Source organism: Sylvia atricapilla, chromosome 15 (assembly GCF_009819655.1).
Source record: "Sylvia atricapilla isolate bSylAtr1 chromosome 15, bSylAtr1.pri, whole genome shotgun sequence".
Classification (NCBI taxonomy): Eukaryota; Metazoa; Chordata; class Aves; order Passeriformes; family Sylviidae; genus Sylvia; species Sylvia atricapilla.
This window is the reverse complement of record NC_089154.1, coordinates 5,228,475-5,243,984: the sequence shown is the minus strand read 5'-3', so window position 1 is coordinate 5,243,984 and position 15,510 is coordinate 5,228,475. Positions and strand designations below refer to the sequence as shown.

Genomic DNA, 15,510 nt, shown 5'->3' with positions numbered 1-15,510 from the left:
CATCACGAGTGTGCCAGGGGAGTTGGACACCCCCAGCAGAAAAGGAAGGGAATTTTTCTTCCTCTCCTGAGAAGATGAGGTTTGTGTCATGGCCATCATTAAAGAGCAAGAACAAAGCGGTCTTGCCTTGGAACACCAACTGCCTGGCATCACTGTCTGATCCACCAGTCAGGAATGTGTCTCATCCTTCTGGCTGGTCCTTCACTTCTCAAAGAATCTCTGAAATCCCCTCCAAGCTGCTTCTATTCCAATGCCCCTGGGACCACTGAGGCATCCTGGGCTCCCCACCATTGTCACACCGCGATTCCCCTCCCTGCCCCTTGGAAATGCCACGGAAGGTGCGCATCCCCCTCGCTGGCGGTGGCTCCCCGGGGCTGCGGCCGAGGTGGCAGCTCCTGTACATGTAGGGAAGAAGCGAGGCTGTAATCTGAGCTCGGCAGCAATTAGGCAGGACATCGGCAAAGTCCCCGCCGCCCGCCCGCTCGCTCGGCCGCCGGCACCGGGCTCAGCATCCGCGGCTCTCGCTGCGATCGCGGGGTAAGTAGAGCCTGGAGGCGGCTCTTCCCGAGCTTGGCGTGTCCTTCCTCCCCGTTCCCTTCCTCCTGCGGTTAACAGTCACGTTTAGGGCTCTGCTGACACCTTAAGCCACGGCAGTGCCAAAGAGCACTGGAAACACAGCACGTCATGGGTGGAAATGACAACTGTATACCCCGGCACGGCCACGGAGCCAGGAACACTGCCTGGGATAGTGGGACGCGGGCTGTACTTCTCACCGAGAGTTGAGCAGTTGTTAGTGTTTTGATGGAGCAGGAATGATAGCGGGTTTAAGGTCCGAAAAAGGCTGGAGGGTGTTGATGAGCAGTTGATGGCTCAGCCTTACATCCCAACCCTCCCGGCTGGAAGGGATGTGTGTATCCTGAGCTGGTTCTCATGGTTATCCCGCTCCTTTCTGCGCAGATTCCCAGCTGGAATGTCACCACTGGGAGATGCCATCGCTGTCCCCACAGCTCCTGGCTCTGGCTGGCAGCTCCATCCCTCCCAACCTGCCGTGTGTTGTGCCTTCAGGATAAACATTTCCTGGGCGCGGGCTCTGCCCACACACGCGATTTCCCTGGAGCGGGAGGCACGACTCCTGGAGGGGAGGGGGTTTGTGTTAGGTGAGAACAAGTGAAAACCTGTCTTGGGAGTAATGGGATTTGGAAACAGGCCTCAACTGGAACGGGGCAAGCGGGAGGTACCGGACTAGTCTTGCTGAACGAGGATGAATGGATCCAGATCCGTCATCTCCTGCCTCTGACCCTGAGGTGTGAGAGGGCTCTCGAAATAATCCATGCCTATGATATCCCAGGGATGCTTCCAATCTCTGGCGTTACCTTCAGGATAGGAAGCCCTCAGCACTGCGGCCCTCAGCTCGTTTCCATCTGGTTGGTGATGAAATCCACTTGGAGACATTTGCCCTTTCTGCCTCGCTTTTCCCTTTCTTCCCACGGTGGTTTTGAGCAGCTGGATGCTCCCCCCTTGGTCAGGGCCAGGGCTGGGGCAGGGGTGTTGCCTCTCCCCTGAGCCTCTTGGCATGTGCTGGATGGGAACCTGCTATTCCCAATGGAAATCCGTGTCCCTGCAGAGGCCCCAGCCATGGCAGGAGTGTGGCCAACTGATTCCAGCTCTGCCATCATCTGCCTGACCCTGTTGCTGGGAGGTTTGCAGCTGGAGCCCAGCATGTATCTGGATTTGGGAACATGCAGGAGGGACCAGGGCCGTGTGATGGAGACACCCCAAGGTCACCGACCCACCCAAGAACATCTTCTGGCCCACACAATCCAGGGATGGATTTTTTTGGAAGGGAGACACCCACTACAGCCTGGGCAAGGGAACAGGACTTGCTTGGGGACTTGTACAATCCATTGGCACCTTGGGCACAGCTGGGCTAGGTGGTATTTCAGTTCTAAGCCCTGAGTCCCACCCAGGGGGGCTCCTCTCCACCCTCCAAAGACCCTGCTGATCCCGCAGTAGCCATCTCCATCACCAGAATCCAAACCCTACTGGCTTCTGAGGCTCCTGGGACACAGTTACCGTGGCAGGACACAGGGACAGGGCACTGCTGCTGCAGAACTTTAATTTGCAGTGCCCCAGGACTGCTGGGAGCAGATCTCTGACGTCCTGTGGGTCAAATCCTGCTGGGTGCAGGGCCTGGAGCATCAGCAGGCTGGGAAACCTCCCCTCCCCCTCGCTAAATCCCTTCCCCAGCGCAGGACAGTAGGTTACGGGACTCGACCAGAGGTTGGATTTAAGGAGATTACAATTCCTCCCCCAGGATAATCTAGAAATTCAATTAAAACTCTCTGTCTCCTGCCCGGGCTGCAGCAGGGCCCCGGGGCACCCTGTGCCCTGCAGCCATGCCCGGGGAGCGCCGGGGTGCCCCCGGGCACACACCAGGTAAGGGCTGACCCCTCCCCCGGGATCCGGCCGGAGCCCCCCCTCCCTGGGGAGCAGCTGGGGCTCTGCCCCTTCCCAGGGGAATTTCCTGGGATATTAACACCCATCCTCTGAGCTGGGGGAGCTGGGGGGGGATGTGAGGGTCTGCAGGGGGCTGTGGGGAGAGGTAAGGGGGTACCCCAGAGGTTTGGGTGGGTGCCGTGGGCAGGGCAGTCTGGCTGCCTCTCCTGGGGTTTTGGGGCATCCTTTGGCAGCCCCTGGTGCAGGTGGTCCCTGCCAAGGCCTGCAAGCCCCTTTCCCTCATCCTTCCTCCCAGCCATGTCCCCCTGTCCGGGTGTAAGGATGTGAGGGGCTGTAAAAACAGCCTGTGTTTTCCAGGAGAAGGAGGTGGCATTCCAAGACTTGGAGGGTGGCACGGCTGGCTGTGGGTTGGGGTGACTGTGGCATTCCCAGATCCCTCTGACACTGTCCTGCAGCCAGGCAGGGGGACAGCACCCGGGAGCACTGGAGGTGCAGGGGTAGATGTGCAGCCCCAGGGTGCTGTCACTGCAGGCTGTGGGTGCTGGAACAGGGATGGGTGCTGGAATCAGCTGGAATGGGGTGTTCAGTCCCCACATCACACCACGGAGTTTGGGGCCAAAGGAATGCTCAGTGCAGCCTCTGAAAGGCTCTTTCCCAGGATCTGTCTGATCCCGGGCACATTAGGAGGAGTTTTCGGGTGCTTAAGCACAAGCCCATCACCCCACAGAGGCCACCTGGCCCCAGTGGTGACGAATGCTGCACATGGCCTTGTTTTCTCCTCCCGTACCCGTGGCATCCACACGTGGCTCGGGGGACAGGGATGAGCCAGCATCTCTCCAGGCACCCTGTCACCTCTGGGTGGCCCACCAAGGGCCTTCCTTGCCCCACGTGCCTCAGTTTCCCTTCTGTTTGTGCCGCCAAGGCTTGCGGACAGTGATTTCTTGACTGCTTGTTGGGAATAGAGGAGTTCGTGCGGGTCCTGGGGAGGGGTGGGTGCCCGTGGCTGTTTTCTTCCCCTGTCCCTGCCAAAACAGAGCAGTTTTTTCTCATTAGGGATGCACTGTGGTGGGAACCTCTCTCCAGTCCTCCCTGGCAGTGGAGGGGAAACAGGGGCCCATTTATTCTCATTTATTCTTTAGATGTCCTGACCTGGCCTGCCTTGTGCTGACCCTTAATTTTTTGGCAGTGCTCAAAGACAGGGCATTGTAGGAGAGAATTATTCAGGCGTTGCTGCTGCCCCGGCATGGCTGGGAGAGCCTCCAGCCCCTGAGTTGCCTCCCCTCGGTCTGTGGGTGCCCGGTGAGGGGTGGCTTTGTCGGGACGGGATGAGCAGGGGACATTTGGGCTCTCTCGGCTGTGCCGCACACAGAGCTCCCTCCTCGGCGCTGACATTGCTGTCCTGCCGCTGGGCCATGAAGGGCATCGCCGCGGGAGATAGCGGCGTTATCTCCCGGCGCAGGGCAGCGTTATCTGCGGCGGAGGGCAGGCAGCAGCCCCGAGTGTGACCCGCTCACGCCGTCCCCTCCGGGCCCGTCACCTCTCCTGCTCCGGGCACAGGAGACCTGCAAACTCATCATCATCCCCAAACTCAGCTCCTCCGAGTCCCCACCCGAGCCCAGCCCGGCTGTGTGCACACTTCCAGGAGAAAATCCATGCCGGGAGGGTGCAAGAAGGGGGCTGGCAGCCGAAACATGTCCCCTCCAGAGGTGCAGGGAAAGGTGTGATGATAAATCGCACTGACACATTCAGCCGGCTCTAACTAATGACTTCCCCGGCACCCAACACATTTTCCCAGCGTGCTGGCTGCTCCGAATGTTGTAACGTTTAACATCCCCTTTGAAGAAGAAGAAGAAGAAGAAGAAGAAGAAGAAGAAGAAGAAGAAGAAGAAGAAGAAGAAGAAGAAGAAGAAGAAGAAGAAGAAGAAGAAGAAGAAGAAGAAGAAGAAGAAGAAGAAGAAGAAGAAGAGAAGAAGAAGAAGAAGAAGAAGAAGAAGAAGAAGAAGAAGAAGAAGAAGAAAAGAAATCAATAAAATTAACTGTGCAGTTGGCAGATTGCTGAAGGCACTGGGGCTCTCGGCGGGGACCCGCTCCGCGGTGGGAGCTGCGCTGCTGCAGTTCCGTGGCAGGAGCTGTTGCCTCTCTTGTCGGCTCATTAGCTGGGGCAGTCCTCGGCATCGCTGCCTTCGGAGCCGCGGGGAGCCCGGGGGCCGCTCGTTCCCGAAACTCGTGTTTATGAGCGTGTTTTGTTCGCCACATGTTAACACTGTTAGCTCTGCACGGGACGCGTGGCACCAACAGCGGGGGATGGTCCCGGTCCTGCCCCACACCCAGCGTGGGTTTGTGTGCGCCGGAGCTGGGCCGGGAATGGGATTGACGTGATTGTGGGATAAGTGATTGTCAGGAGAAGTTTTGGGGTTGTTCCTGTGAGGGAAAATTGCGACAGGCAGGTTTGTGAAACTACTGGGATGCAGGTAGGAAGGGGGATGCACCTCCAGGAGCACTCTGGGGCGGTTCTGGCTCTGGGGAGATGCCAGGGTGGTGCTGGAGGACGCAGTCCTGAGCCGAGGAGATGTAGGGTGACCACGGGGATGTTGTCCCCAGCCGGTCCCCTGTCAGAGCCCGTCCAGCCAGGGGTTTCCACGTGTTTGCACGAGCCCTGTCCCAGCCTGAGCCTCCCGCAGCGGCAGCGTGGGGCTCCAGCCTTCAAATTTAAACCAAACCAGAAATTCAGCTTTCAGCGAACTCGAGAAAGTGTATTTCCAAACAAAACTGTGCTAAATAAAGGACGAGCCGCAGGCGGCCGCCTGCTCCGGCACATCCACTTTGCTGCCTTTATTTAGCTGCCGTCTCCCCGGGCTGGGACGGGGGGGTCTGTCCCCCAGGAGCGTCGGGAAGGGTTCGGTCCGGGAATGTGGGGTCCTGGATGGGAAAGGGGCTGTGCCACAAAAACTTCCCTGCTCCCAAAACGGAGTCGGCTCCTTGGGTCTGTCCTGGCATCACCCTGCAGCAGAGGGGTCCCTGAAACTCTGTGTGACATGGGAGGAAAGGGAAAGGGAAAGGGAAAGGGAAAGGGAAAGGGAAAGGGAAAGGGAAAGGGAAAGGGAAAGGGAAGGGGAAAGGGAAAGGGAAAGGGAAAGGGAAAGGGAAAGGGAAAGGGAAAGGGAAAGGGAAAGGGAAAGGGAAAGGGAAAGGGAAAGGGAAAGGGAAAGGGAAAGGGAAAGGGAAAGGAAGAGAGAGGAAGGAAGGAAGGAAGGAAGGAAGGAAGGAAGGAAGGAAGGAAGGAAGGAAGGAAGGAAGGAAGGAAGGAATATAATGATAATGAGAAGGAAGGAAGAGAGAAAAGAAGAAACAGAGAAAACAAGAGTGGAGAGAAGGAAGGAGGGATGGGGAAAGGGGTGCAGGCAGCGGGGAGCAGTGATTGATGGTGAGGGGAGCCTGAGTGGCCCTGGAAACACCACCCCAGGTGAGGGCAGCGCTGCTGCCTCTGCAGCCACCCGGGCACAGCTCCCCTTCCAGCACAGTTAATCCAGACCACAGCTAATCCTCTCACAGGTCACTGGGGGCTCATTGCATTTTGTTCACTTCTCAAATGCATCTAGAATTAATTAAAAAAACCCAACTCTAAATTCCTCCTGAGGCAAAAGCATTTGGTGTATTGCCCGGGGCGAGCCAGAGGGGTGATAGAGGAGCAGCCTTTTCTGGCCCAAAATGCTCAGATCTCATTTGATAAAAGAGGAGAAACATTAATGGATGCAGCCAGGATGGACAGGAGGAAGACTCGGGGTGGGAGACCAGGTTGGTGTTGAGCAGCTGGCCTGACAGATCAGCTCTGCAAGGCCACTCTGGTCCTGTTTGACTTCCAGGGACTATAAGATTTAGTAAATATTAGTAGTAAATATTTACTATTTTAGTATTTACTATTATATTTACTATTTTACTATTATTTACTATTAATATTAAGTTTTTGTGCCTATTTTACTCTCCCCTGTTGCTCTAAGGAGGAAGAGGCTCTCGTTCCATGTGTGAGCAATCCCTTGGTCTGCTGAGATGCCAACAAACCACTGTGGCTCTCAAAAAAATCAACTTTGGGGATAAAAATGGTTGTGCTTGGATTGCAGCAGGGAGAAATGTGTTGTTTGGTGTAAAGTGGTGGCACACATGGGTCTGTGTCCAGCACCTGGGAGGTTTGGGCAGCCTTTAGTGGTGCAGTGCTTCTGGAGGGTTTCTCAATTCTCAGGCTGGGTTTGGGGAGTATTTCAGTAAAAGGCAGTGCAGGGTATCATTGCGAGTTGGGATGATGCAGCCCCAGGCAGGTTGTGCCTGGCAATGCTCCCTGGCGCTGGCTGGCCCTGGACAGTGTGTAATGGAAAGGGTGTGTTTGTCCCAGCGTGTCCCCAGGCGCTGGAGCTGATTGCAGGAATCGACCTCATCGATGGGGCCGGCAGATCCGGCACAGCCTGTCCAGCCCGGCGGCCTCCCTGTGCTCCAGGCAGGGGCTGGGGCATCATGGGGGGCTCTGCACCCGCTCCCCCACCACACTGCTGCCCTGTGCAGGTCTCACTAGCAGCAAGGCAGTTCCATCCTCAGTGGCACTAAATAATAGGGTGACCTGTGGCAGGGGGTGGTGTGGGGAGAGTTCCTGTGGTGCCATCTCTTTGAGGTGCCACATGGCTTCTCCACCACCCTGTTCACTCCCTGATGCAGGCCCATGAGAGGTTGGGGGGTTCAGCAGCCTGGCAGAGTGTCACTGAGTTCCTGCACCACGTGCTCACCTCCACCAGGGAGCCACCAGGCTTGGGCCACCTTTCCCATGTCCATATCACCTCTCTCCCAAGCAAAGTTGAGTGTAGGTCCTTGACCCTGCAGCTGAGCCTTCTAGAAGGGACCAAAACAGCTCCCCATTCCCCAGTGGCAGTTGTTCCTTCCTGAGACTTGGCCAGCTAAACCCATCAGTGACCGTGGATGGCTCCATGTCACAATGGATATGTTGGGAAAGTTGCTCTTCAGGACATCTGCCCTGAGCAAGTACCTTCCTGGGGCCTTCTCCAACCAGAGGCATGTTGGCTGTGGCCTCTCCCATCCCCGGGCAGGGGGACAGAGGTTAAATTCACATCTCCCTGTGGCTTTCCCTCGAGCCCAGAGGAGCTGGTGCTCTGAGGTCGACGCTGGGCTGGGCGTCGATCCATCTGGCACGGGCAATGTGAACTGACGGAGCTGCTTCCAGGAGTACCTTTATTGGTATCTGTGTCCCAAGGAGAACAGCTCAGCCTCTCTGCTTTCCTCTCTGGTGGCAGAGCTCGTGGGAAAAGTGAAGTGGAGAAACTCTAGGTTTTTCATCTGCTGGAGTTGTTGAGTGTCCCACAAATGCACTAAGATTTGTTCATTCACTTTGCATCACGAAAGAACAAGCTCTAACACCTTCAGCCTTTCCTCTGTGTGTTTTTTGGAAGCAGCCCAGCTAAAGAAGGGAAAATTAGAGCCGTGTAGGAGGTTGTCACTCAACATGCAGCCCATCAGAACCATTGGCCAAGCAGCACCTCGGGTCCCCATGCCATGAGTGGTAACGATCCTGTCTTTGTTTTCTCATTGCAGAGCCTCTCACGGGATCCGCTTGGTGACGTGGCAGCCAAGACGTGGAAGTTTGGGACTTCTCTTCCACTGCAGCAGAATTTGGGGGGAGGGCAGGGGTGGGTCAGGGGGACACTGGGAGTCGCAAGACCCTTCACCTTCACTGTGGGCTTGGCTCAGGGATGACTACGGGCAGAGTCAACCCTTACAGCATCGTGTCCTCCGAGGAAGACGGGCTGAGGTTGACCACCATGCCAGGTATCAACGGCTTTGGCAATGGGAAAATCCACACCAGGAGGAAATGCAGGAACAGGTTTGTAAAGAAGAATGGTCAGTGCAATGTGGAGTTCACCAATATGGATGACAAGCCACAGAGGTACATTGCAGACATGTTCACCACATGCGTTGATATCCGCTGGAGGTATATGCTCTTGCTCTTTTCCCTGGCATTTCTGGTGTCCTGGTTATTGTTTGGGCTGATTTTCTGGCTAATTGCACTCATTCACGGAGACCTAGAAAACCCGGGTGGAGATGACACTTTCAAGCCTTGCGTTCTGCAGGTCAATGGCTTTGTGGCTGCTTTTCTGTTCTCCATTGAGACCCAAACGACGATTGGGTACGGCTTCCGCTGCGTGACCGAGGAGTGTCCGCTCGCCGTCTTCATGGTGGTGGTTCAGTCCATCGTGGGCTGTATAATCGACTCTTTCATGATTGGTGCAATAATGGCAAAAATGGCCAGGCCCAAAAAACGGGCCCAGACATTACTTTTCAGCCATAATGCAGTAGTGGCGATGAGAGATGGAAAACTCTGCCTAATGTGGAGAGTTGGGAACCTACGGAAAAGCCACATAGTGGAAGCCCACGTACGAGCTCAGCTAATTAAGCCAAGGATCACGGAGGAAGGGGAGTACATCCCGCTCGACCAAATAGACATTGACGTGGGGTTTGATAAAGGCTTGGACCGTATTTTCTTGGTGTCTCCCATCACCATTCTCCATGAGATCAACGAAGACAGCCCCTTGTTTGGGATCAGCCGCCAGGACTTGGAGACAGATGACTTTGAGATTGTTGTCATCCTGGAGGGCATGGTAGAGGCCACAGCTATGACGACGCAAGCTCGGAGCTCCTACCTGGCCAGCGAGATACTGTGGGGCCACCGCTTTGAGCCCGTCTTGTTTGAGGAGAAAAACCAGTACAAAGTAGACTATTCCCACTTCCACAAAACCTATGAGGTCCCATCCACCCCCCGTTGCAGCGCCAAGGACTTGGTGGAGAACAAATTCCTGCTGCCCAGCACCAACTCCTTCTGTTACGAGAACGAGCTGGCCTTCATGAGCCGAGATGAGGAAGAGGAAGACGATGACAGCCGGGGTCTGGAGGACCTCAGCCCAGACAACAGGCACGAGTTCGACAGGCTTCAAGCCACAATAGCGTTGGATCAGCGGTCGTACAGGAGGGAGTCGGAAATATGACTCTTGGTCCTTCCGTTGACTTTTCCAAGGGTATTTTTTTTCCTCCTCTAATCTCTTCCCCTACAACCCGCTCAAATTATGCAGAACAATGCAAGTGCCATAGGAATGCTTGAGAAATTAGTATCGTTCATAGTTTTCAGTTTCATCGCAATAACCACTGAGCGGTCTGCAGGAGGGGACGGTGGCAGGCCACGGCGCGTCCCCCGCGCCCGGCGCCCGCGGCAGGGCCCACAGCTCGGGGGGATGGATGGACAGATGGATGGATGGATGGATGGATAGATGGATGGATGGACAGAAGGAAGGATGAGGAGAGGAGGGTCTGTGGGGCGTGGGCAGGTACTCGCCCAGCACGGCCCTGTGGGGCTTTGCTCTCCCTGCAGGGAAAACGCCGGTGTTTTCCTGGAGCCGAGCACTGCGAGATCCAAAAAGAGGAAATATCAGGAAACAAATCTCACTCTCTCTCTCTCTCTCTTTCTTTCTTTTTTATTTCTTTTCTTTTATTTTTAACTGAGCAGCAACAACAAAACAATTGCTCCTTTGGCAGGCTGTCTGGTTCAGTTGCACAAGAACAACACTTGAAATAACATGCAACATTATTGTACTTCTTTTTAATTTGGGGAAAAACGGGGGAGGGAGGTGAGAGGGTTTTTAATTTTTTTCACTGCACCGTTTGGGAGACTGTTTACCAAAATAATAATAATAATTATTATTATAATTATAACAATAATAATAATATTAAATCTGAAAGAAGTCATTCAGTATTTTTTAAAAATGAACAAGGTAATGAAGTAGCCACCGGGGTCCTTTGAGGGGGTGACTTGTTGGGTAAATGCAAGAGCTAAAAGTTAAGATTGCATCCAATTTTGGGGTTTTTTTACCACTGGCATGGCTTCATAGGCAGGAAACAGATGTAGGTGACTGTAGGTCTGTGGCAGTGAAAGAAAGTAGTGGAATTATTGACAAAGGGTGTAATAAGGATGAGCAGGGCTGTGAGAGAAAAAAGTATTGTAAGCATGGTAATTAGCAAATTTCTGGAAATGTTGGATTTCGGGGTGGAAATGGGGTCTGGAGCATCAGCTGCTGAAGTGTTGGGTCTCCCCCAACATCTCTGATGGGGAATTCATAAGGTTCACCATAACTGGGACAAAACAGTGAAAAGCACAAAAATGAGAGTGGACAGCTCTCAAAATTGGGTATTTCCCCACTTTTCTGACCAATTTGGTATTGTTCTTCCTTGAAGAATATTTTCAAATGTGGAAGTCAATGGGAAAGTCATCTTGTTGGGCTGTACTACTAGTCCTGGAGCTGTGTCCATGTCAAGCTGGGCTTTATGAATTCCCAACTCCACAGAGAGTCCTGCTTCAGAGGCAGATGTTTTCCCCAAAACAACAGATGCCAGTTGAGAAAATCACCCCATCTTGTGCTTCAGCCCATCCCCATGTCCCAGCCTCAAGGTGGATTGTGCCTTAGAGATGCGAACTCATCCTGTGTCCCAGCCCTTCTCCACAGCCCCCACCCTGCATCCCCCCTCTGGGTGACACCCCCTTTGCTCTGCAGCACCCACATCCCATCATCCACCACCTTTCAGGCTGGCCTTGGTGACAACCTGGTTTAGCTTTAGCTCTGGCACAAGGCAAAGCAACCCATGCATGGGAAGCCTCCACTCCTGCCCTGCTCCCCACAGAGGGAAGGAGTCAAGAAGGTGCAAGTTTCTGGGTCCCTTCATCTGGCTGTGCTGCTCGTTGGTGCTCTGGGAGCCAAAATCTGGCTCGCTGCTCCCTGTGGCCACGGGAAGGGCTTTGTACCCATGGGCATCCCTCATCTGACCCTGGGCATGGAGCCCTTAGGGAGAGGGCTCGACAATGGGGTCCTCCACAGCATTTTGTCTGTGACAGGCTCCTGGTGCTTTTCTCCCCACAGCCCACACCAGGGAAGCTGTGTCCTGGGGTCAGAACTTGCTGTGGTGTGTCCAAACATGGGTGGCAGAAGCAGGATTTGTCCTGTGTCCCCATCCCCATCTTCTTCCTGCCAAGGGCTCTGGGGAACGGCTGCCCCAAGTGTCCCAGTGCCCTGTGCCACCGAGCACCATGTTGGGGACCAGGACATCATCCCTGCAGAGTTTCTGCCCAGCAGTGTCTGTCACCATCACCCCACCCTGCACACCAAGGGGCTGCTCTGTTTTTGGCTTCCACTAAAAACCACTGGGAGAAAACCTTCTCCAGGGGCAACACTGGGGAGGCAGCTTTTTCAGCACTGAGTGCCCCAAATGCGTTGTCCCTGAAAGTGGGGACACATAGGGACATGCCATTGAGCTCCAGCCATGACATTTACATTTCTAAGGCAGCAAAGGTGGATGCCATCCCATCACAAATCCCTTTGCTCCTGGGGGGGTGCTTTTACCCCCTGCTTTTTGCACCACAGCATCTGGGGGGTGGGAAGGATGGAGGGGGGGCAGAGAGATTTTGTGTGAGCACTACTTATTTATTTTTTTAAAACAAATGCTTTTAAGTGGTTTTAGGTTCTTTTGAATAAATAATAATTATTAAAAAAATAAAAGGTGCACATCTTGCTGCTGTAGAGTTCTCAGAGGGTTAACTTCTTTATAAATATATATATATCACAGTAAATATTTGTATAAAAACGAAAGAGAAATAGAGATGTCTTTAAGTAAATTATTGCTTTTAAAGAAACTTCTATGATTGTACAGTGTTACCTGAGAGAATAGAATAATATATACACATGTATTTTTAAACTGCTGTGTAGGAGGATGTGAACTGGGACAGGGAGCACCTGTGGCTGACACGGTGAGGGGATTTTGGACCTTCCCTGGCCCCTGTTCACACACCCCCTGCCCCAAACCCTGCTAGTGAGGGTGTAGCTCTGCTGAGATGTCCTTTATCTACTGTATAGTCCTTGTCCTGACCATGGACCACGTCGGTACATAGTGTATAAATATTATTTTTGCCTACCTGTGAGAGCTCAGAGCTACTGGTCTTTTTTTCCTACCACCAGGGAGCATCGGGAAGGCTGCCTGGCCATAGTTTAAAACCCATCAGTTGTCAAAGAAAGGGGTAAAAAAGAAAAAAGGGGGAGGAGGAGGAAGTGGAAAAAGCCCAAGTTCAGCCCTTGGGTTTCCTTAGGGACTGGGAAGGCACAGGGATGCTCTGGGGGTTTTGTGGAGTGGAATCCATGTGGGAAGGGGCTTGGAGACGAGCAAGGTGAAATGTCCCCCTCCAAAAAAAAAAACAAACCAGCCGCCGGCCATTTCCTCGGGCAAGCCAGCTCCATCCCTGGAGTTTACTCTGGCGTTACACTTGATCCTCGGAGGATGGCAGGAGCCCGGGCAAGGAGAGAGCCGCTAATCCTCTTGGCCAGCATCCCGTAGGGATTGCCCTGGGCCGGGGTCGTGGCAGCCTCCGGCAGCAGCAGCTCCCCAAGCTGGGGGTCGGGGCTGGACCTGCTGCTGCTCCCGTTTGGCTTCACCCTAAAAAACTCCCCAGTGAGAGCAGAAAACAGCCGCACCCCGCGCCCCAAATCCACCTCTGGGAAGAGCATCCTGTGCCCTGGGGGGTCCTCGCTCGGCCAGGGGTGGGGACATGCCTGGGGCCATCGGGACGAGCCTTAGCTTCTCATCACCGCGTTTAGTGCACTTTGTCTTTTAGGGCTGGGACAATCACTTAGCGCTCAACCTTTCGCGATTCGGTGCCTGCTTGACCTTCAAACCTTTTGTAGAGAGATGATTTCAGAGCCACCTTTTCTATCTTTAATAAGGCAGAACAAATACGTTTATTTTTAAACCCTCCTGCTCTTCCCTTTCCTCTCGTGCTGACAAACCAAAAGAGTCCCCTGTGTGTGTGTGTGTGTGTCCCCATCCCCATTTCTTGCACACAGAAATGAGCGTGTGGCAGCTGTGTCCTGCTCTGCCACCCCCCAATTCAGGAATGCTGCCACGGCGGGGGTTGGCACAGGGCAGGGTCCAGACGCGTCACGAGCAGGGACAGGACGTGCGACAGTGCCCGACCCGATGCCACCCATCCCCTCGCCCAGCAGCTGTGCACATCTGTCCTGCTGCCCACTCCCAGGGCACCATCTCCCCTCCATCTCCTCCCCAGACACACCCCAGTGCCCCCCCAGGCTTGGCCCCACGGGGATTTGGGGACAGATACCCGGCACCAGTTCACACGGGCAGGTTGGCAGCTGGGAGCACTGGTTTCCCAGGGGTAAAACGCCGAGTCTGTTCGCTGGGGCAATGGTGGTAGAGAAGCTGAGGGATGCAATGAAGTATCTGTACCTTTTCCACCTCCGGTGTTTCTCTGTCTCATTGCACATATATTTGAGATATATGTGACAATGTATATATATATTTGTAAAATGTATTTCAGATGACAAAACTGGCCAATTTTATGTTATTTTAAATATATTATATATATATTATATATAAGAGTCTCCAAAAGATATAAATAGACTAGAGAAAATAATATAAATATGTAATAAATGTATTTTGATCTATTTAAAATATCTCGCGTCATGCTGTATATTTTAAAGATCATAGTGAAGTGTCTGCCTGTAGCCAACTTCCAACATGTTTCCAAGTCTGTCAGTTGTCACACATACAGGATATGTGGAGCAAAACTTTGAGCAAGACTGGGGCCAGCACGACAAACAGAGATTATTTTTAAGAGGCTTTTAGCAAATATCCATCCTGCTGCCTCTGGGCAGGAGCAGAAAACACACCCGATTTTTTCTTGGGAGGATATTTTTCCTCCCTGCTGCAGAAATGCTCAGAATCATGGGGGAGGGAGGTGTGTCTCTGCAGAGGCCCCCCAAAAACAGCCCCTCCCTGGGTACCACTCGCTCCAGTGCCCTGCCCTGATGGGCTCAGCCATGCAGGGAGCCCGGAGATGGGAAAATGTGTCTGGAGCACAGGCAGAACGAGCCCAGTCATCCAAGACTGACCCAACAAATCTTCCCAGAGCGACCTTGGTCCCCTTGGGCCCTGCCAGGATCTGTTTCCTACGGGCATTGCCTCCTGTGGGGACCTCAGGGGACATCACGCCATGTGCAAGTGACAGTTTAAATGTCTTTAATGGGACGTCACGGCTGAAGGAAAGCGGGGACAGAGTGTGAGATGCTATTTACAGAGAGGTTAATGGCCTGGTGGACACAGAGCCCCTGGATTTGCAATCCTGGATTTTCCTCCTGGCTTTCACACCTGGCTGCCACAGGGAACGGGGCTCATGGACTGAGATAACCTGGGGAAATTATCCATCATCATTCCTCAGGCTGGGCATGGGACTGAATCCTGTTCAGGTGACCGGTGGCTGATAATTTCCACCCACCACTAATGCTCTGTTGGGTCCCATGGCTCCATCCCTTTTGCCATAAGGAAGTTTTTTACTCATTAAAAAAAAAAAAATCTCTGCCAGCCACTCACTCTAATCATCCCAAGAGAAGGCTGGGGCTAAGCAAGATTTAAGATCAAAGCCCGTTTAATTTGGCAAAGGGGGAGACTGAGAGGTGACTTGATTACAGCATTTTTCACGGGGAGGATACACTGGTACAAAGAGGTAACTTAATCTAGCAGGGAGAGGCATAATAACCAGCTCTTCCTGGAAGCTGAAGCCAGACAAATCTATCTTGGAAATAAGGAGTGATCTTTTAATAATGATTAGCTATTAGAACAGGCCACCAATCTCTGTCTCTTAATGCCTTTAAATCTGGACCAGATGCTTTTCTGGAAGCTTTTCTCTTGCTGAGGAGGGGAGCTGGGGGTTTCTTGGGGACGGTAATGGCCTGTTACAGGCAGGCAGGAGAGGAGATGGGAAAAAACTCTACTCCAAAACACTGGAGCTGGATCTCGGGGAGGAAAATGCCAGGGAGGGGGCGGGGGATGCTCTGGCAGGGCCCTGCCAGCATCTCTCCTGGGGACACGCACAGGCCCGTGCAGCAGCTTCCCACGGCTCCCGTGCCTCCGCTCGCAGGGTTTGCTTTGCCATGCGGCAGTGACTCCTCG

General features: G+C 53.6%; 1 protein-coding gene across 1 annotated transcript in view; it reads left to right on the top strand.

Annotated features, from left to right (window-relative positions):
* Nucleotides 1–13,099, top strand: part of LOC136367942 (ATP-sensitive inward rectifier potassium channel 12) — a 32,958-nt gene extending 19,859 nt beyond the window's left edge. The window contains exon 2 of the mRNA XM_066329809.1: nucleotides 8,050–13,099. Within this exon, the coding sequence (XP_066185906.1) occupies nucleotides 8,208–9,497 (1,290 nt within the window). The 5' untranslated portion in view covers nucleotides 8,050–8,207 and the 3' untranslated portion in view covers nucleotides 9,498–13,099. The remainder of the gene's footprint in view (nucleotides 1–8,049) is intronic.
* Nucleotides 13,100–15,510: the final 2,411 nt, after the last annotated feature.